The 21,369-nt window shown below is 48.5% G+C and overlaps 1 protein-coding gene across 1 annotated transcript in view; it reads right to left on the bottom strand.

The window, feature by feature from the left end:
- Nucleotides 1–21,369, bottom strand: part of cdc27 (cell division cycle 27) — a gene marked incomplete at its 3' end in the record, with an annotated part of 36,797 nt that overhangs the window by 719 nt on the left and 14,709 nt on the right. Inside the window, exons 5-8 of the mRNA XM_079253660.1 lie at nt 21,089–21,186; nt 20,876–21,012; nt 12,342–12,562; nt 3,512–3,611 (exon numbers count right to left, since the gene is read on the bottom strand). Coding sequence (XP_079109786.1) covers nt 3,512–3,611; nt 12,342–12,562; nt 20,876–21,012; nt 21,089–21,186 — 556 coding nt within the window. The remainder of the gene's footprint in view (nt 1–3,511; nt 3,612–12,341; nt 12,563–20,875; nt 21,013–21,088; nt 21,187–21,369) is intronic.

Genomic DNA, 21,369 nt, shown 5'->3' with positions numbered 1-21,369 from the left:
CAGACTGGTCAGAGAGACAGACTGGTCAGAGAGAAAGACTGGTCAGAGACAGACTGGTCAGAGAGACAGACTGGTCATAGACAGACTGGTCAGAGACAGACTGGTCAGAGACAGACTGGTCAGAGAGACAGACTGGTCAGAGAGACAGACTGGTCAGAGACAGACTGGTCAGAGAGACAGACTGGTCAGAGAGACAGACTGGTCAGAGAGACAGACTGGTCAGAGACAGACTGGTCAGAGACAGACTGGTCATAGAGACAGACTGGTCAGAGACAGACTGGTCAGAGAGACAGACTGGTCAGAGACAGACTGGTCAGAGAGACAGACTGGTCAGAGACAGACTGGTCAGAGAGACAGACTGGTCAGAGACAGACTGGTCAGAGACAGACTGGTCAGAGAGACAGACTGGTCAGAGACAGACTGGTCAGAGAGACAGACTGGTCAGAGAGACAGACTGGTCAGAGAGACAGACTGGTCAGAGACAGACTGGTCAGAGACAGACTGGTCAGAGACAGACTGGTCAGAGAGACAGACTGGTCAGAGACAGACTGGTCAGAGACAGACTGGTCAGAGAGAGACAGACTGGTCAGAGAGAGACAGACTGGTCAGAGACAGACTGGTCAGAGACAGACTGGTCAGAGACAGACTGGTCAGAGAGAGACTGGTCAGAGAGAGACTGGTCAGAGAGACAGACTGGTCAGAGACAGACTGGTCAGAGACAGACTGGTCAGAGAGACAGACTGGTCAGAGACAGACTGGTCAGAGAGACAGACTGGTCAGAGACAGACTGGTCAGAGACAGACTGGTCAGAGACAGACTGGTCAGAGACAGACTGGTCAGAGAGACAGACTGGTCAGAGACAGACTGGTCAGAGAGACAGACTGGTCAGAGACAGACTGGTCAGAGAGACAGACTGGTCAGAGACAGACTGGTCAGAGAGACAGACTGGTCAGAGACAGACTGGTCAGAGAGACAGACTGGTCAGAGAGACTGGTCAGAGACAGACTGGTCAGAGAGACAGACTGGTCAGAGACAGACTGGTCAGAGAGACAGACTGGTCAGAGAGAGACTGGTCAGAGAGACAGACTGGTCAGAGACAGACTGGTCAGAGACAGACTGGTCAGAGACAGACTGGTCAGAGAGACAGACTGGTCAGAGACAGACTGGTCAGAGAGACAGACTGGTCAGAGAGACAGACTGGTCAGAGACAGACTGGTCAGAGACAGACTGGTCAGAGACAGACTGGTCAGAGAGACAGACTGGTCAGAGACAGACTGGTCAGAGAGAGACTGGTCAGAGAGACAGACTGGTCAGAGAGACAGACTGGTCAGAGACAGACTGGTCAGAGAGAGACTGGTCAGAGAGACAGACTGGTCAGAGACAGACTGGTCAGAGAGAGACTGGTCAGAGAGACAGACTGGTCAGAGACAGACTGGTCAGAGAGAGAGACTGGTCAGAGAGACAGACTGGTCAGAGAGACAGACTGGTCAGAGACAGACTGGTCAGAGACAGACTGGTCAGAGAGACAGACTGGTCAGAGACAGACTGGTCAGAGAGACAGACTGGTCAGAGACAGACTGGTCAGAGAGACAGACTGGTCAGAGACAGACTGGTCAGAGACAGACTGGTCATAGAGACAGACTGGTCATAGAGACAGACTGGTCATAGAGACAGACTGGTCAGAGACAGACTGGTCAGAGAGAGACTGGTCAGAGAGACAGACTGGTCAGAGACAGACTGGTCAGAGAGAGAGACTGGTCAGAGAGACAGACTGGTCAGAGAGACAGACTGGTCAGAGAGAGAGACTGGTCAGAGACAGACTGGTCAGAGACAGACTGGTCAGAGACAGACTGGTCAGAGACAGACTGGTCAGAGACAGACTGGTCAGAGACAGACTGGTCAGAGAGAGAGACTGGTCAGAGACAGACTGGTCAGAGACAGACTGGTCAGAGACAGACTGGTCAGAGAGAGAGACTGGTCAGAGAGAGAGACTGGTCAGAGACAGACTGGTCAGAGACAGACTGGTCAGAGAGACAGACTGGTCAGAGACAGACTGGTCAGAGACAGACTGGTCAGAGACAGACTGGTCAGAGAGAGACTGGTCAGAGAGAGAGACTGGTCAGAGAGACAGACTGGTCAGAGACAGAATGGTCAGAGACAGACTGGTCAGAGAGAGACTGGTCAGAGAGACAGACTGGTCAGAGACAGACTGGTCAGAGAGAGAGACTGGTCAGAGAGACAGACTGGTCAGAGACAGACTGGTCAGAGACAGACTGGTCAGAGAGAGACTGGTCAGAGAGAGACTGGTCAGAGAGAGACTGGTCAGAGAGAGACTGGTCAGAGAGACAGACTGGTCAGAGAGACAGACTGGTCAGAGACAGACTGGTCAGAGACAGACTGGTCAGAGAGAGACAGACTGGTCAGAGAGAGACAGACTGGTCAGAGAGAGACAGGTCAGAGAGACAGACAGGTCAGAGAGACAGACTGGTCAGAGAGACAGACTGGTCAGAGAGAGACTGGTCAGAGAGAGACTGGTCAGAGAGAGACAGACTGGTCAGAGAGAGACAGGTCAGAGAGACAGACTGGTCAGAGAGACAGACTGGTCAGAGAGACAGACTGGTCAGAGAGACAGACTGGTCAGAGAGAGACAGACTGGTCAGAGAGACAGACTGGTCAGAGAGAGACAGACTGGTCAGAGAGACAGACTGGTCAGAGAGACAGACTGGTCAGAGAGACAGACTGGTCAGAGACAGACTGGTCAGAGACAGACTGGTCAGAGAGAGACTGGTCAGAGACAGACTGGTCAGAGACAGACTGGTCAGAGAGACAGACTGGTCAGAGACAGACTGGTCAGAGACAGACTGGTCAGAGAGACAGACTGGTCAGAGACAGACTGGTCAGAGACAGACTGGTCAGAGAGACAGACTGGTCAGAGACAGACTGGTCAGAGAGACAGACTGGTCAGAGAGACAGACTGGTCAGAGACAGACTGGTCAGAGAGACAGACTGGTCAGAGAGACAGACTGGTCAGAGACAGACTGGTCAGAGAGACAGACTGGTCAGAGAGACAGACTGGTCAGAGAGACAGACTGGTCAGAGAGAGACTGGTCAGAGACAGACTGGTCAGAGACAGACTGGTCAGAGAGACAGACTGGTCAGAGAGACAGACTGGTCAGAGACAGACTGGTCAGAGAGACAGACTGGTCAGAGAGACAGACTGGTCAGAGAGACAGACTGGTCAGAGACAGACTGGTCAGAGACAGACTGGTCAGAGACAGACTGGTCAGAGAGACAGACTGGTCAGAGACAGACTGGTCAGAGAGACAGACTGGTCAGAGACAGACTGGTCAGAGAGACAGACTGGTCAGAGAGACAGACTGGTCAGAGAGACAGACTGGTCAGAGACAGACTGGTCAGAGACAGACTGGTCAGAGACAGACTGGTCAGAGAGAGACTGGGAGAGGGAATGCTGTGTGTAAGCAGGGACTGGTGTAAATGGTTATGCTGTCACCTTCTTGCTGGGAACTGTGGTTTGTGTTTCCATTGTAGCTGAATAGTTTTGTAGATATGCGGGGTCTCCAGGGCTGGGATCCAGGGGCAGGATGCCAAAGCTGCACACAGTAAGGGATAGTTGTGTTAATCCAGCAGAGCCATCTATCTATTACTGGTCTAACTGGGAATATGAGCTTCAGATGGATCCAGAGGACAGACAGATGGACTAAAGGACAGAGTGGACCAACTTATCTTCTGTTGGACATTAATTAAGCTGGTGTCCTCTGTTTTATAGCCAGTTGCCGGCACAGACGGCTGATCTCGGTACTAACAGTCGATCACAAGACCACGGCCCTGAAGGCTTATCTTGGCACCGACGGCCAATCTCAAGAACGAAGGCCGATCTCGGCGCCAACGGCTGAGTCCTACTTCCCAGACTCCTCCATGATTGACTTTCCCTGATGACACCTTGCTATTTAAGGGCATTTTCACCTTCATTTAGGCAGCTGTGCCTGACTGTGTCAGTTTGCCTCTCTACTTGCTTGAGGGTGATTGCCTGTTTGGTTGTGGAATTACAGATCTTTTGGTTTTTGCTTTTCTGTCGGGTTGCTTCCTCGACTGCTCTAGGTTGTTGGATACAGAACTTTTGGTTCGTCCTCTGGTTTCCCTAGTTTAGTTATTGCATGTTGCTCCTGTCACAAGTTTGAAATCGTGCATTCATTTTTAATTGTTTAAAGAGAAAAGATGAATTTATGGATTGTCTCATGTATTTAATAAATAAAGCATTGTTTATTTGTACTTCATCTTCTCTGACAATTTGTGTTGCCATCCCTTTATCCCCTCAACCCCACAGGGGTTGTCAAATTTATTTATAACACTTGTTCACCATCTGAACCTGTTCACCCAGAAATGTAACAGACCTGGACCTCGGGCTGGGAGACATGACGATATATATTCTCTGGACGACTCCGGGTACTGCAGTATTTTATGTCAAGATGCGCTTTACGGCACGCAAACAGACATGGAGTAACACATGGTAGCAGACATGTTTCAGAGCAGGATAATTCACTAAAAGATGACCAGCCAACCCAACTGATGAGCTTGTTCCTAAAAGAGGGAAATTTCTGTCGCATGAATGCGGTTTATAAAAAGACCAACATGGAACGGAGTAGCTCACAGTCCCAACAACGGACTCAGACACAGTTAACTCATTTTATCACCTGCGCAGGAATCAGGATAAAGAATACAGAGCGTACAGTGGACATAAAAAGATGGGCGGAGCCTCCGTGACGTCACCCGTAGGTTTCTGAAGAGCTGAATTGAAGCTCGGTGGGCGGTTCCTACCATCACCATCTTGGTAGAGTCATGCGTGTCGTCTTGCCCAGAATTTACAAATTGGGCAAAGAGGCGGAGCTGAGAGGGGGGCTGTGAGCGTCATGGTGGATGATTGACATCTAGTGAACTCCGAGCTTTCTGTAGCTAAAAGCTAACCCGGAGATAACAGGAGCTAACCAGCTAACGGAAGTAAGCGGGCTAAAGCTAAGTCACGTTGTTAACCAGCTAAAAACCGCGGTTTTCCTACGTTCATCTGACTTGAAGTGGGAGATTGTGTACCTGTCAATCAAAAGGACACGCCCTAAATATGCCGAACTTCGAGAATAAATTACTTTTAAATAGGCGAGTTAGAAAAAAAATTCACTCCCCCCACAGTTGTCATGAAGGTAAACCTGACCTATAAACCTAAATGGATTTTTGAACAAGGCTGTAAACATGTTTATTCCGGCTGTGAACGACTCTACTGCGGCTGTAGACGTCTCTACTGCGGCTGTAGACGTCTCTACTGCGGCTGTAGACGTCTCTACTGCGGCTGTAGACGTCTCTACTGCGGCTGCAGACGTCTCTACTGCGGCTGCAAACGTCTCTACTGCGGCTGCAAACGTCTCTACTGCGGCTGCAAACGTCTCTACTGCGGCTGCAAACGTCTCTACTGCGGCTGCAAACGTCTCTACTGCGGCTGCAAACGTCTCTACTGCGGCTGCAAACGTCTCTACTGCGGCTGTAAACGTCTCTATTCCGGCTGTAAACGTCTCTACTGCGGCTGTAAACGTCTCTACTGCGGCTGTAAACGTCTCTACTGCGGCTGTAAACGTCTCTACTGCGGCTGTAAACGTCTCTATTCCGGCTGCAAACGTCTCTACTGCGGCTGCAAACGTCTCTACTGCGGCTGCAAACGTCTCTACTGCGGCTGCAAACGTCTCTACTGCGGCTGTAAACGTCTCTACTGCGGCTGTAAACGTCTCTATTGCGGCTGCAAACGTCTCTACTGCGGCTGTAAACGTCTCTATTCCGGCTGTAAACGTCTCTAATTCCGGCTGTAAACGTCTCTATTCCGGCTGTAAACGTCTCTATTCCGGCTGTAAACGTCTCTATTCCGGCTGTAAACGTCTTTATTCCGGCTGTAAACGTCTTTACTGGCGGCTGCAAACGTCTCTATTCCGGCTGCAAACGTCTTTACTGCGGCTGCAAACGTCTTTACTGCGGCTGCAAACGTCTTTACTGCGGCTGCAAACGTCTCTACTGCGGCTGCAAACGTCTCTACTGCGGCTGTAAAAGTCTCTATTCCGGCTGTAAACGTCTCCTATTCCGGCTGTAAACGTCTCTATTCCGGCTGTAAACGTCTCTATTCCGGCTGTAAACGTCTCTATTCCGGCTGTAAACGTCTCTATTCCGGCTGTAAACGTCTTTATTCCGGCTGTAAACGTCTTTACTGCGGCTGCAAACGTCTCTATTCCGGCTGCAAACGTCTTTACTGCGGCTGTAAACGTCTCTACTGCGGCTGCAAACGTCTTTACTGCGGACTGCAAACGTCTCTACTGCGGCTGAAACGTCTCTACTGCGGCTGCAAACGTCTCTACTGCGGCTGCAAACGTCTCTACTGCGCTGCAAACGTCTCTACTGCGGCTGCAAACGTCTCTACTCGGCTGCAAACGTCTCTATTGCGGCTGCAAACGTCTCTACTGCGGCTGCAATCGTCTCTACTGCGGCTGTAAACGTCTCTACTGCGGCTGTAAACGTCTCTACTGCGGCTGTAAACGTCTCTACTGCGGCTGTAAACGTCTCTACTGCGGCTGGTAAACGTCTCTACTGCGGCTGTAAACGTCTCTACTGCGGCTGTAAACGTCTCTACTGCGGCTGTAAACGTCTCTACTGCGGCTGTAAACGTCTCTACTGCGGCTGTAAACGTCTCTACTGCGGCTGTAAACGTCTATTGCGGCTGTAAACGTCTCTATTCCGGCTGTAAACGTCTCTATTCCGGCTGTAAACGTCTTTATTCCGGCTGTAAACGTCTTTATTCCGGCTGTAAACGTCTCTATTGCGGCTGTAAACGTCTCTATTGCGGCTGTAAACGTCTCTATTGCGGCTGTAAACGTCTCTATTGCGGCTGTAAACGTCTCTATTGCGGCTGTAAACGTCTCTATTGCGGCTGTAAACGTCTCTATTGCGGCTGTAAACGTCTCTATTCCGGCTGCAAACGTCTCTACTGCGGCTGTAAACGTCTCTACTGCGGCTGCAAACGTCTTTACTGCGGCTGCAAACGTCTCTACTGCGGCTGCAAACGTCTCTACTGCGGCTGTAAACGTCTCTATTCCGGCTGTAAACGTCTCTATTCCGGCTGTAAACGTCTCTATTCCGGCTGTAAACGTCTCTATTCCGGCTGTAAACGTCTCTATTCCGGCTGTAAACGTCTCTATTCCGGCTGTAAACGTCTTTATTCCGGCTGTAAACGTCTTTACTGCGGCTGCAAACGTCTCTATTCCGGCTGCAAACGTCTTTACTGCGGCTGTAAACGTCTCTACTGCGGCTGCAAACGTCTCTACTGCGGCTGCAAACGTCTCTACTGCGGCTGCAAACGTCTCTACTGCGGCTGCAAACGTCTCTACTGCGGCTGCAAACGTCTCTACTGCGGCTGCAAACGTCTCTACTGCGGCTGCAAACGTCTCTATTGCGGCTGCAAACGTCTCTATTGCGGCTGCAAACGTCTCTACTGCGGCTGCAAACGTCTCTACTGCGGCTGTAAACGTCTCTACTGCGGCTGTAAACGTCTCTACTGCGGCTGTAAACGTCTCTACTGCGGCTGTAAACGTCTCTACTGCGGCTGTAAACGTCTCTACTGCGGCTGTAAACGTCTCTACTGCGGCTGTAAACGTCTCTACTGCGGCTGTAAACGTCTCTACTGCGGCTGTAAACGTCTCTACTGCGGCTGTAAACGTCTCTACTGCGGCTGTAAACGTCTCTACTGCGGCTGTAAACGTCTCTATTGCGGCTGTAAACGTCTATTGCGGCTGTAAACGTCTCTATTGCGGCTATAAACGTCTCTATTCCGGCTGTAAACGTCTCTATTGCGGCTGTAAACGTCTCTATTGCGGCTGTAAACGTCTCTATTGCGGCTGTAAACGTCTCTATTCCGGCTGTAAACGTCTCTATTCCGGCTGTAAACGTCTCTACTGCGGCTGTAAACGTCTCTACTGCGGCTGTAAACGTCTCTATTCCGGCTGTAAACGTCTTTATTCCGGCTGTAAACGTCTTTATTCCGGCTGTAAACGTCTCTATTGCGGCTGTAAACGTCTCTATTGCGGCTGTAAACGTCTCTATTGCGGCTGTAAACGTCTCTATTGCGGCTGTAAACGTCTCTATTGCGGCTGTAAACGTCTCTATTGCGGCTGTAAACGTCTCTATTGCGGCTGTAAACGTCTCTATTGCGGCTGCAAACGTCTCTACTGCGGCTGCAAACGTCTCTACTGCGGCTGTAAACGTCTCTACTGCGGCTGTAAACGTCTCTACTGCGGCTGTAAACGTCTCTACTGCGGCTGTAAACGTCTCTACTGCGGCTGTAAACGTCTCTACTGCGGCTGTAAACGTCTCTACTGCGGCTGTAAACGTCTCTACTGCGGCTGTAAACGTCTCTACTGCGGCTGTAAACGTCTCTACTGCGGCTGTAAACGTCTCTACTGCGGCTGTAAACGTCTCTATTGCGGCTGTAAACGTCTATTGCGGCTGTAAACGTCTCTATTCCGGCTGTAAACGTCTTTATTCCGGCTGTAAACGTCTTTATTCCGGCTGTAAACGTCTCTATTCCGGCTGTAAACGTCTCTATTGCGGCTGTAAACGTCTCTATTGCGGCTGTAAACGTCTCTATTGCGGCTGTAAACGTCTCTATTGCGGCTGTAAACGTCTCTATTGCGGCTGTAAACGTCTCTATTGCGGCTGTAAACGTCTCTATTGCGGCTGTAAACGTCTCTATTGCGGCTGTAAACGTCTCTATTCCGGCTGTAAACGTCTTTACTGCGGCTGTAAACGTCTTTACTGCGGCTGTAAACGTCTCTATTCCGGCTGTAAACGTCTTTATTCCGGCTGTAAACGTCTTTATTCCGGCTGTAAACGTCTTTATTCCGGCTGTAAACGTCTTTACTGCGGCTGTAAACGTATCTATTCCGGCTGTAAACGTCTTTATTCCGGCTGTAAACGTCTTTATTCCGGCTGTAAACGTCTTTATTCCGGCTGTAAACGTCTTTATTCCGGCTGTAAACGTCTTTACTGCGGCTGTAAACGTCTTTACTGCGGCTGTAAACGTATCTATTCCGGCTGTAAACGTCTTTACTGCGGCTGTAAACGTATCTATTCCGGCTGTAAACGTCTTTACTGCGGCTGTAAACGTCTTTATTCCGACTGTAAACGTCTTTATTGCGGCTGTAAACGTCTTTATTCCGGCTGTAAACGTCTTTATTCCGGCTGTAAACGTCTTTATTCCGGCTGTAAACGTCTTTACTGCGGCTGTAAACGTCTCTATTCCGGCTGTAAACGTCTTTATTCCGGCTGTAAACGTCTTTATTCCGGCTGTAAACGTCTTTACTGCGGCTGTAAACGTATCTATTCCGGCTGTAAACGTCTTTACTGCGGCTGTAAACGTCTTTATTCCGACTGTAAACGTCTTTATTGCGGCTGTAAACGTCTTTATTCCGGCTGTAAACGTCTTTACTGCGGCTGTAAACGTCTTTACTGCGGCTGTAAACGTCTTTATTGCGGCTGTAAACGTCTTTATTCCGGCTGTAAACGTCTTTACTGCGGCTGTAAACGTCTTTACTGCGGCTGTAAACGTCTTTATTCCGACTGTAAACGTCTTTATTGCGGCTGTAAACGTGTTTATTTCTGCTGTGAATTTGGTCTTTTTAACATGGAAGTCTATGGTGATTTGCTCTTTTTGGAGCCCCTAGTGGATGAAGGGGGAACTGCAGGTTAAAATGAGGGACGCACAGCTTTGGGGGGGTTAATGAAAACATTCTTTGTTGTGCAGCATTGTTGCATATAAAGTTTTGCTCATTAGGCAACATAAAGCTGTGATTACACGGATCTCCACGAACATGAGGAAATACTTTATATAATAAAGAGCCATGTGTACAATACTGTTGTGTAACTGATTAACCTGAAAGAATATCTGTGTGTGTAGAGTGTGTAACATAGAACTTTCCATAAATAACACCTGTGTAACTTCCCCTGCATGCAGTCAGAGGGGAGGAGTGGGATGACACACTCATAACATCGACACCGTGGTCACTGATAGATGAGAAAGTTAACTTACTGTCTTATTCCGTTACCATAGCAACACGCTCATCAGCTGGTTCAGATCAGCTGACTATTGACATGTGAATGACAGAAACGCTACGAGGCCAACATAAAATAGTTCCTACAGCTTACTTTAGCATATTTAACAAGTTTTGTACTAAAAAAGAAAAAAAAGGAACAGAAATAAGCATTTGTTATGAAATATTTACTGTGAGGACCCATGGTGATGACGACGCCATGCCCCACGTCGTGCCGTGAGATGCAGCTCCTCGTTGTTTAATCCCACATATTGGACTGTTTCTGTCTCATGACTTGAAGGGAAGTCATGTTATCACAGTTTAACAACACTAAAAGGCTCATTTATCCAATGATCACTGATTCCTTAAAAATACACATAAAAACATAAAGCTCTAAACATTTTAATGCTTGAAATGCAAATAAAAATGAACGTTTCCGTTTGGCTAAGCTATATATGTATTTGGGTGTGTTTATTAACTTTTCATCCACAGAAAACCCATTTTTTAAGGGTACATGTGGTATTTATATAAGGTTATACAGTATATAAATACCAGATCCTGCTGTCCTGATGCTGTCAGACGGTCCACCAACTGAACAGTCGCTGTTCTACAATCTGACTGATAAACATCTTCACTGCAGCCACGTCTCTTCTGTTTGACATGTGTTTTATTATTTCCAGCAGGTAGAGGACCAGGTAGTGTGCAGGAGACATGTTTAAAAGGCGCGGGTCTTCTGAGGTGCGTGCATGAGTCATGTCTGTCTCTAAGCAACGGGACCGTCCGACAGGCGCAGAGGGGAGGAGGCTGGACCTGCAGATTCTGCACTAAAACAACAGTTTTACTGGCTGCTGAAGTTTTATTTAGTTCATTATTTTTAGACTGAGTGTTGATGTGACCGACATGTAGCTGCTGGCAAGTTTTGAGAATACGGAACAAAGTGCGTCCCGTGTTGGTTCAATCCGGGACGCAACGTTTGTCTGTCAATTAAAGGACGATTTTGTATTTTACGGGACGGGGGGTGACCCTACTAGTAGCTGTTGCCTGGAACCGTTGCTAACCATTTCATAAATTTAGGATCATCCAGCCAGCGAACATTAAATGTGCACTTCCCCATGCTTGACGCACCTGTTAGCTAATGAAGTAGAAACCGCTAATGTGCGTGCCTGAAAGCAGCCCCCCCCGACACACAACCGAGCGGTTCCGCAGATTTCAGTGTTACACAAAAATACAAAACAATCATCAAAAAGTCCTTTAGAGATAAATAATACATATAGATATTCTTTTTTTCTGGATGTGTGGTATTTTACCTTGGGACTCTGATTCAAGGATAGCTTGTCATTTTTAATGATATTTAAGGCCTTAATTTTGAAAAATCTCATTTAAGACTTCTTAAAGGGTTCCTATGATGGTATTTGGAGTTTTCTGAGCTTTCTACAGCGTTAAAGTGTTGAATCCTCATCAGACATGTGAACGACACTGTTTTTTTATCACCTAAACACATGTTTGAGTTTGAGCTTGAGTTCCAGCACGCTCTCCGTTCGGTTTCCATGGCGACGAAAAACACGTGGTTTTAGAGAGTTTTTTCTACGTGGAAATCCTTGTGACGTCCCGGGGGATAAGGTTGGGTGATTGGTTTCCTTCTACTGGTTAACAAGGGCATGTACAAATACATCAGGCGGGTGGAAAACGTGGGATAAAGTTATTTCCAACGATGGCTGGTGAGTTTACCAAAGAGAGACATCCTGCTGCATTCGTTGCTGTGGGTTGCTGTTTTCCACTTCGTTTTCAGGCTCTGATTCAGGTTCCAACATGTAGGGCTGGATGCTATGTGTTGACATTGTAGTTTGTTTTTTTATTGAGTTCATATGAGCCTAATGCTTCTGTTTATGAGATGTTACAATGACGGTGAAAGCAGGTGCGGTGCGCGCTCCCGATGTAGTGCAGTGGCGGGAGGCGGGGCTTAATGCGGAAGAGTCTCAATCCACTCGTTTTGCCCGCAGGCTGATCTGACAGCCTACGGAGAGGGTCTGTCTGAAGTAAATAAAGCCATTTGTGGCAATAACTCCAAACTCCAACTCCAACTCCAACTCCAATAACTCAATCCCTGCCCTTCTGGTCTCAGAAATAAAAATAAATTAGCCTGAAATGCACAGAATAGTTCCACTTTAAAGATCCGCGTATACCCTGCATGCAACACACAGCTTCACCCACCTGGGCGTCAGCGGGCTGAGGGCCGTGGGTCCTCCCAATAAACTCCGCCCACTCTTTGGCTTGTTTTGCTTGGCCAAGAGAGAGCCAGCTGTTGCCATGGAGACTGTGTTAGTCAACAGTGAGCCAGTGTCTGGAGAGATGAGGGAGGAGTCGATGTAGGAAACCGACAGATCAGACGTCAGCTTTCCGTTCGATGATTCTAGATTCAAACGGTTCAACTCCTAAAAAACAGATAAGACCATTAGTAATCTGATTACTCTGCAAGATTACAGCACCAATCAGAGTTACAGTCAGATTGCTTTCAGTTCTCCATCTGCAATGATCATGAGTCTGGAAGGTTGGTAGATGATTTCAAGCAAAAGTGGACATGGTGAACTGGACTCCAGATCAAACCCTTTCTGGAGAAGGATGGAGTCTCCGCCTCGAGTCTAGATATAGAGTCTCCGCCTCGAGTCTAGATATAGAGTCTCCGTCTGGAGTCTAGATAGAGAGTCTCCGTCTGGAGTCTAGATAGAGAGTCTCCGTCTGGAGTCTAGATAGAGAGTCTCCGTCTGGAGTCTAGATAGAGAGTCTCCGTCTGGAGTCTAGATAGAGAGTCTCCGTCTGGAGTCTAGATAGAGAGTCTCCGTCTGGAGTCTAGATAGAGAGTCTCCGCCTGGAGTCTAGATAGAGAGTCTCCGCCTGGAGTCTAGATAGAGAGTCTCCGTCTCGAGTCTAGATAGAGAGTCTCCGTCTGGAGTCTAGATAGAGAGTCTCCGCCTGGAGTCTAGATAGAGAGTCTCCGCCTGGAGTCTAGATAGAGAGTCTCCGTCTGGAGTCTAGATAGAGAGTCTCCGTCTGGAGTCTAGATAGAGAGTCTCCGTCTGGAGTCTAGATAGAGAGTCTCCGTCTGGAGTCTAGATAGAGAGTCTCCGTCTGGAGTCTAGATAGAGAGTCTCCGTCTGGAGTCTAGATAGAGAGTCTCCGTCTGGAGTCTAGATAGAGAGTCTCCGTCTGGAGTCTAGATAGAGAGTCTCCGTCTGGAGTCTAGATAGAGAGTCTCCGTCTGGAGTCTAGATAGAGAGTCTCCGTCTGGAGTCTAGATAGAGAGTCTCCGCCTGGAGTCTAGATAGAGAGTCTCCGCCTGGAGTCTAGATAGAGAGTCTCCGCCTGGAGTCTAGATAGAGAGTCTCCGTCTGGAGTCTAGATAGAGAGTCTCCGTCTGGAGTCTAGATAGAGAGTCTCCGTCTGGAGTCTAGATAGAGAGTCTCCGCCTGGAGTCTAGATAGAGAGTCTCCGCCTGGAGTCTAGATAGAGAGTCTCCGTCTGGAGTCTAGATAGAGAGTCTCCGCCTGGAGTCTAGATAGAGAGTCTCCGCCTGGAGTCTAGATAGAGAGTCTCCGCCTGGAGTCTAGATAGAGAGTCTCCGTCTGGAGTCTAGATAGAGAGTCTCCGTCTGGAGTCTAGATAGAGAGTCTCCGTCTGGAGTCTAGATAGAGAGTCTCCGTCTGGAGTCTAGATATAGAGTCTCCGTCTGGAGTCTAGATAGAGAGTCTCCGTCTGGAGTCTAGATAGAGAGTCTCCGTCTGGAGTCTAGATAGAGAGTCTCCGTCTGGAGTCTAGATAGAGAGTCTCCGTCTGGAGTCTAGATATAGAGTCTCCGTCTCGAGTCTAGATATAGAGTCTCCGTCTCGAGTCTAGATATAGAGTCTCCGTCTGGAGTCTAGATATAGAGTCTCCGTCTGGAGTCTAGATATAGAGTCTCCGTCTGGAGTCTAGATATAGAGTCTCCGTCTGGAGTCTAGATAGAGAGTCTCCGTCTGGAGTCTAGATAGAGAGTCTCCGTCTGGAGTCTAGATATAGAGTCTCCGTCTGGAGTCTAGATAGAGAGTCTCCGTCTGGAGTCTAGATATAGAGTCTCCGTCTGGAGTCTAGATAGAGAGTCTCCGTCTGGAGTCTAGATATAGAGTCTCCGTCTGGAGTCTAGATAGAGAGTCTCCGTCTGGAGTCTAGATATAGAGTCTCCGTCTGGAGTCTAGATATAGAGTCTCCGTCTGGAGTCTAGATATAGAGTCTCCGTCTGGAGTCTAGATATAGAGTCTCCGTCTGGAGTCTAGATATAGAGTCTCCGTCTGGAGTCTAGATAGAGAGTCTCCGTCTGGAGTCTAGATAGAGAGTCTCCGTCTGGAGTCTAGATAGAGAGTCTCCGTCTGGAGTCTAGATAGAGAGTCTCCGTCTGGAGTCTAGATAGAGAGTCTCCGTCTGGAGTCTAGATAGAGAGTCTCCGCCTGGAGTCTAGATAGAGAGTCTCCGCCTGGAGTCTAGATAGAGAGTCTCCGTCTGGAGTCTAGATAGAGAGTCTCCGTCTGGAGTCTAGATAGAGAGTCTCCGTCTGGAGTCTAGATAGAGAGTCTCCGTCTGGAGTCTAGATAGAGAGTCTCCGTCTGGAGTCTAGATAGAGAGTCTCCGTCTGGAGTCTAGATAGAGAGTCTCCGTCTGGAGTCTAGATAGAGAGTCTCCGTCTGGAGTCTAGATAGAGAGTCTCCGTCTGGAGTCTAGATAGAGAGTCTCCGTCTGGAGTCTAGATAGAGAGTCTCCGTCTGGAGTCTAGATAGAGAGTCTCCGTCTGGAGTCTAGATAGAGAGTCTCCGTCTGGAGTCTAGATAGAGAGTCTCCGTCTGGAGTCTAGATAGAGAGTCTCCGTCTGGAGTCTAGATATAGAGTCTCCGTCTGGAGTCTAGATATAGAGTCTCCGTCTGGAGTCTAGATATAGAGTCTCCGTCTGGAGTCTAGATATAGAGTCTCCGTCTGGAGTCTAGATATAGAGTCTCCGTCTCGAGTCTAGATATAGAGTCTCCGTCTCGAGTCTAGATATAGAGTCTCCGTCTCGAGTCTAGATATAGAGTCTCCGTCTCGAGTCTAGATATAGAGTCTCCGTCTGGAGTCTAGATATAGAGTCTCCGTCTGGAGTCTAGATAGAGAGTCTCCGTCTGGAGTCTAGATAGAGAGTCTCCGTCTGGAGTCTAGATATAGAGTCTCCGTCTGGAGTCTAGATATAGAGTCTCCGTCTCGAGTCTAGATATAGAGTCTCCGTCTGGAGTCTAGATAGAGAGTCTCCGTCTGGAGTCTAGATAGAGAGTCTCCGTCTGGAGTCTAGATAGAGAGTCTCCGTCTCGAGTCTAGATATAGAGTCTCCGTCTGGAGTCTAGATATAGAGTCTCCGTCTCGAGTCTAGATATAGAGTCTCCGTCTGGAGTCTAGATAGAGAGTCTCCGTCTGGAGTCTAGATAGAGAGTCTCCGTCTGGAGTCTAGATATAGAGTCTCCGTCTCGAGTCTAGATATAGAGTCTCCGTCTCGAGTCTAGATATAGAGTCTCCGTCTCGAGTCTAGATATAGAGTCTCCGTCTCGAGTCTAGATATAGAGTCTCCGTCTGGAGTCTAGATCTAGAGTCTCCGTCTGGAGTCTAGATCTAGAGTCTCCGTCTGGAGTCTAGATCTAGAGTCTCCGTCTGGAGTCTAGATCTAGAGTCTCCGTCTGGAGTCTAGATCTAGAGTCTCCGTCTGGAGTCTAGATCTAGAGTCTCCGTCTGGAGTCTAGATCTAGAGTCTCCGTCTGGAGTCTAGATCTAGAGTCTCCGTCTGGAGTCTAGATCTAGAGTCTCCGTCTGGAGTCTAGATCTGGCGTCTCCGTCTGGAGTCTAGATCTGGCGTCTCCGTCTGGAGTCTAGATCTGGCGTCTCCGTCTGGAGTCTAGATCTGGCGTCTCCGTCTGGAGTCTAGATCTGGCGTCTCCGTCTGGAGTCTAGATCTGGCGTCTCCGTCTGGAGTCTAGATCTGGCGTCTCCGTCTGGAGTCTAGATCTGGCGTCTCCGTCTGGAGTCTAGATCTGGCGTCTCCGTCTGGAGTCTAGATCTGGCGTCTCCGTCTGGAGTCTAGATCTGGCGTCTCCGTCTGGAGTCTAGATCTGGCGTCTCCGTCTGGAGTCTAGATCTGGCGTCTCCGTCTGGAGTCTAGATAGAGAGTCTCCGTCTGGAGTCTAGATAGAGAGTCTCCGTCTGGAGTCTAGATAGAGAGTCTCCGTCTGGAGTCTAGATAGAGAGTCTCCGTCTGGAGTCTAGATAGAGAGTCTCCGTCTGGAGTCTAGATAGAGAGTCTCCGTCTCGAGTCTAGATAGAGAGTCTCCGTCTCGAGTCTAGATAGAGAGTCTCCGTCTCGAGTCTAGATAGAGAGTCTCCGTCTGGAGTCTAGATAGAGAGTCTCCGTCTCGAGTCTAGATATAGAGTCTCCGTCTGGAGTCTAGATAGAGAGTCTCCGTCTGGAGTCTAGATAGAGAGTCTCCGTCTGGAGTCTAGATAGAGAGTCTCCGTCTGGAGTCTAGATAGAGAGTCTCCGTCTGGAGTCTAGATAGAGAGTCTCCGTCTCGAGTCTAGATAGAGAGTCTCCGTCTCGAGTCTAGATAGAGAGTCTCCGTCTCGAGTCTAGATAGAGAGTCTCCGTCTGGAGTCTAGATAGAGAGTCTCCGTCTCGAGTCTAGATATAGAGTCTCCGTCTCGAGTCTAGATAGAGAGTCTCCGTCTGGAGTCTAGATAGAGAGTCTCCGTCTGGAGTCTAGATAGAGAGTCTCCGTCTGGAGTCTAGATAGAGAGTCTCCGTCTGGAGTCTAGATAGAGAGTCTCCGTCTGGAGTCTAGATAGAGAGTCTCCGTCTGGAGTCTAGATAGAGAGTCTCCGTCTGGAGTCTAGATAGAGAGTCTCCGTCTGGAGTCTAGATAGAGAGTCTCCGTCTGGAGTCTAGATAGAGAGTCTCCGTCTGGAGTCTAGATAGAGAGTCTCCGTCTGGAGTCTAGATAGAGAGTCTCCGTCTGGAGTCTAGATAGAGAGTCTCCGTCTGGAGTCTAGATATAGAGTCTCCGTCTGGAGTCTAGATATAGAGTCTCCGTCTGGAGTCTAGATATAGAGTCTCCGTCTGGAGTCTAGATATAGAGTCTCCGTCTGGAGTCTAGATATAGAGTCTCCGTCTGGAGTCTAGATATAGAGTCTCCGTCTCGAGTCTAGATATAGAGTCTCCGTCTCGAGTCTAGATATAGAGTCTCCGTCTCGAGTCTAGATATAGAGTCTCCGTCTGGAGTCTAGATATAGAGTCTCCGTCTGGAGTCTAGATATAGAGTCTCCGTCTCGAGTCTAGATATAGAGTCTCCGTCTCGAGTCTAGATATAGAGTCTCCGTCTCGAGTCTAGATATAGAGTCTCCGTCTCGAGTCTAGATATAGAGTCTCCGTCTCGAGTCTAGATATAGAGTCTCCGTCTCGAGTCTAGATATAGAGTCTCCGTCTCGAGTCTAGATATAGAGTCTCCGTCTCGAGTCTAGATATAGAGTCTCCGTCTCGAGTCTAGATATAGAGTCTCCGTCTCGAGTCTAGATATAGAGTCTCCGTCTCGAGTCTAGATATAGAGTCTCCGTCTCGAGTCTAGATATAGAGTCTCCGTCTCGAGTCTAGATATAGAGTCTCCGTCTCGAGTCTAGATATAGAGTCTCCGTCTCGAGTCTAGATATAGAGTCTCCGTCTCGAGTCTAGATATAGAGTCTCCGTCTCGAGTCTAGATATAGAGTCTCCGTCTCGAGTCTAGATATAGAGTCTCCGTCTCGAGTCTAGATATAGAGTCTCCGTCTCGAGTCTAGATATAGAGTCTCCGTCTCGAGTCTAGATATAGAGTCTCCGTCTGGAGTCTAGATATAGAGTCTCCGTCTGGAGTCTAGATATAGAGTCTCCGTCTGGAGTCTAGATATAGAGTCTCCGTCTGGAGTCTAGATATAGAGTCTCCGTCTGGAGTCTAGATCTAGAGTCTCCGTCTGGAGTCTAGATCTAGAGTCTCCGTCTGGAGTCTAGATCTAGAGTCTCCGTCTGGAGTCTAGATCTAGAGTCTCCGTCTGGAGTCTAGATCTAGAGTCTCCGTCTGGAGTCTAGATCTAGAGTCTCCGTCTGGAGTCTAGATCTAGAGTCTCCGTCTGGAGTCTAGATCTGGCGTCTCCGTCTGGAGTCTAGATCTGGCGTCTCCGTCTGGAGTCTAGATCTGGCGTCTCCGTCTGGAGTCTAGATCTGGCGTCTCCGTCTGGAGCCTAGATCTGGCGTCTCCGTCTGGAGCCTAGATCTGGCGTCTCCGTCTGGAGCCTAGATCTGGCGTCTCCGTCTGGAGCCTAGATCTGGCGTCTCCACCTGGAGCCTAGATCTGGCGTCTCCACCTGGAGCCTAGATCTGGCGTCTCCACCTGGAGCCTAGATCTGGCGTCTAGATCTGGCGCCTAGATCTGGCGCCTAGATCTGGCGTCTAGATCTGGCGTCTAGATCTGGCGTCTAGATCTGGCGTCTAGATCTGGCGTCTAGATCTGGCGTCTAGATCTGGCGTCTAGATCTGGCGTCTAGATCTGGAGCCTAGATCTGGAGCCTAGATCTGGAGCCTAGATCTGGCGTCTAGATCTGGAGCCTAGATCTGGAGCCTAGATCTGGAGCCTAGATCTGGAGCCTAGATCTGGCGTCTAGATCTGGAGCCTAGATCTGGCGTCTAGATCTGGAGCCTAGATCTGGCGCCTAGATCTGGCGCCTAGATCTGGAGCCTAGATCTGGCGTCTAGATCTGGAGCCTAGATCTAACCATTATAGATGTAAAACCTAACTGTGTGAAGCGAGATGTGACGTCTGAGGTTTTCATTTTGGTTTTTCTGAGTTGTTGCTTCATGGCAATGAATGGAATAAACTAGAAAATCAGTCTGAGAGCGCAGACCTCCGCCAAGCATATTGTGATGAACACCATAACTTCAAAGTAGAGCTGCAACTATCCAGTACTTTTGTAATCGCGTACTGTCCTGCCTATTATTTCTTCAAGTAATCGAGTACTTGTAACGATTTTTTTATTAATATAATTTGTAAAACAAATACTAGAAACTCAACCAAAGTAAATCTATAAATGTATATCTGTGAAGCTGTTACATGTGTTGTTACTACCCAATGCATGAGGAAAATGTTTTAAAATATGATACTTCAAAATGTTTTACAAGTATATTTTAAAATGTGCCGACGTGTTTGTGCTCAATGTGTGGAGAAACAATCCTCAACCGATCATGAAGTCCTGCCTTTTAAAAGATGAAAAGAAGAATTCCCGTAGAAAGAAGGAGTGACTTGTAAACATGTCCACAGTAAGAACCAGCCGATGTCTTGGTGGACGACACGCCTGGTAAAAGTCTGTCTGTTTAATCTGGAATAAAAGTTTGCTGCAGGAACAGAGGCTGCCTAAAACATGCGCTTTGACTCTGCGTGTGTGCAGGAGAGACAGATGAGGGACGGATTACCAGACGGTTAACGTGCGTTAGCAGCCGACACCTCGCCATGCCTCGTCACTGCTGACTGATATCACAGGTTAGAACTCTGAACATTTTACCAGCCGCTGCTGGTATAAATCAGAAAGCTGGATCTCCTCCTGGAGCGGTGAAGTGGGGGGGTGGTACGCCAACTCTACGTTTTCTGTCCTTTTCAGTGTGAAATGGTCCCACACTGCCACTTTTCGGTCTTTTCCTCCCCTCTTCTTCATTCTCTGCCATTAGAGACCAAAGCAAGGAGGATCTTCAGACAGAAAGCAAAGCGCTCGCCGCTGCTGGTGGAAATGTCCGTCATCAGTCCGGCTGAAACAGTCAGACTGTACAGACACACCGTAGGCCACAGCTTCTGCTTTTATACATTTTATACATGTTTAGATGTTTTATATGTTTACTAAAGCAGTGATCTAGTCCCTCCGAACAGCACAGTGGTCTGAGAATGCCACCATGATGTAGAAATTAAAATATATCACCACCTGATGTTAATTAAACGACGCCTGAGGCAACTAATCTGCCTCGATCAATTTTTGTACTCGAGTTACTCGAGTTGTCATTGCAGCCCTACTTCAAAGTGATCCAGGATCCAGGATCTCTTCCGGATCTCCACCAAAATGTGATCCTTGGTTCCTGGTGAGACCGCCAACATATCCTGAAGATTTCCTTTCTAGTGATGTTGCTAACAGACGATCAAACTGGGACGACAACATAACCTGCTTGGTGGAGGTAAGAAAAAAAAAAAGACATCACTAGTACTGCCAGTCCAATAATGTCAGCCATTATGATGCTCATATAGAGCCTCCCCCTCTGGGGGATGAAAGGGGGAGGCTCTGGGGAACCGGGGGGAGGCTCAGTCCAGCTGCCAGGAAGAGCTTTGTTGCTCCATATGGAGGTTTTTCTACTTAGGTTCCTTCCTGCTGAAAAGTTAAACCAACCTGTCTAAGCGTGAAATGTTCTGCCTGTAATGAATGTCTTGGTTGTAGCGCTCTCGGAGACCAAACAAGTTTTCCATTTCTACACCTTCAGGATAATATGGTCAATTAATGGGTTATCTGAATCGTTTCCTGTCAAACATCATCAGCCTGAAAAAGCCACATGGGTTGGACCAGAATCCCTGTGGACCCAGCTGGAACTGGTGAACTCCCCGTTTAGCTGGACTGCATCTTTCACATGGTAAGGTGTGTTTGTGTACCAAGGTGTCCTGTGGCGTCTCCATGAGAGCGGTGTCGAGGCGATGAGAAGGGATCTGGGCGGGGCTTACAGATGGAGGGACTGACATGTTCTGTAGAGCCGACAACCTGAAGACCTGGTCTGGGTCGGGTTTCTCTCCTGGAACACAGGCCAAAACGTTCCTGGGAGAAAACTAGTACTGATGGTGTGTGTGTGTGTGTGTGTGTGTGGTTACCTAGGTGACAGAGGTTCTGGTATGGTGACCAGAGGAATGGGTTGAGAGTCAAGCTTCTCTGGAAACACTCAGCACCTTTAGCAACACGGTCCGTCTTACTGCAGAGAAACAGACAGGTCGGGGTCAGCGGGTGGAACGCCTTCATCAGCCGTTACAGGTGCCGAGTCCGTACCAGTAAATATGACCCAGTAACGATAACCTAAAAGAGTTAGTCCGTACCAGTAAATATGACCCAGTAACGATAACGTAAAAGAGTTAGTCCGTACCAGTAAATATGACCC

The sequence above is a fragment of the Telmatherina bonti genome, assembly GCF_933228915.1.
Source record: "Telmatherina bonti genome assembly, chromosome: 14".
Taxonomy (NCBI): domain Eukaryota; kingdom Metazoa; phylum Chordata; class Actinopteri; order Atheriniformes; family Telmatherinidae; genus Telmatherina; species Telmatherina bonti.
This window is presented reverse-complemented; position numbering and strand designations above follow the sequence as displayed.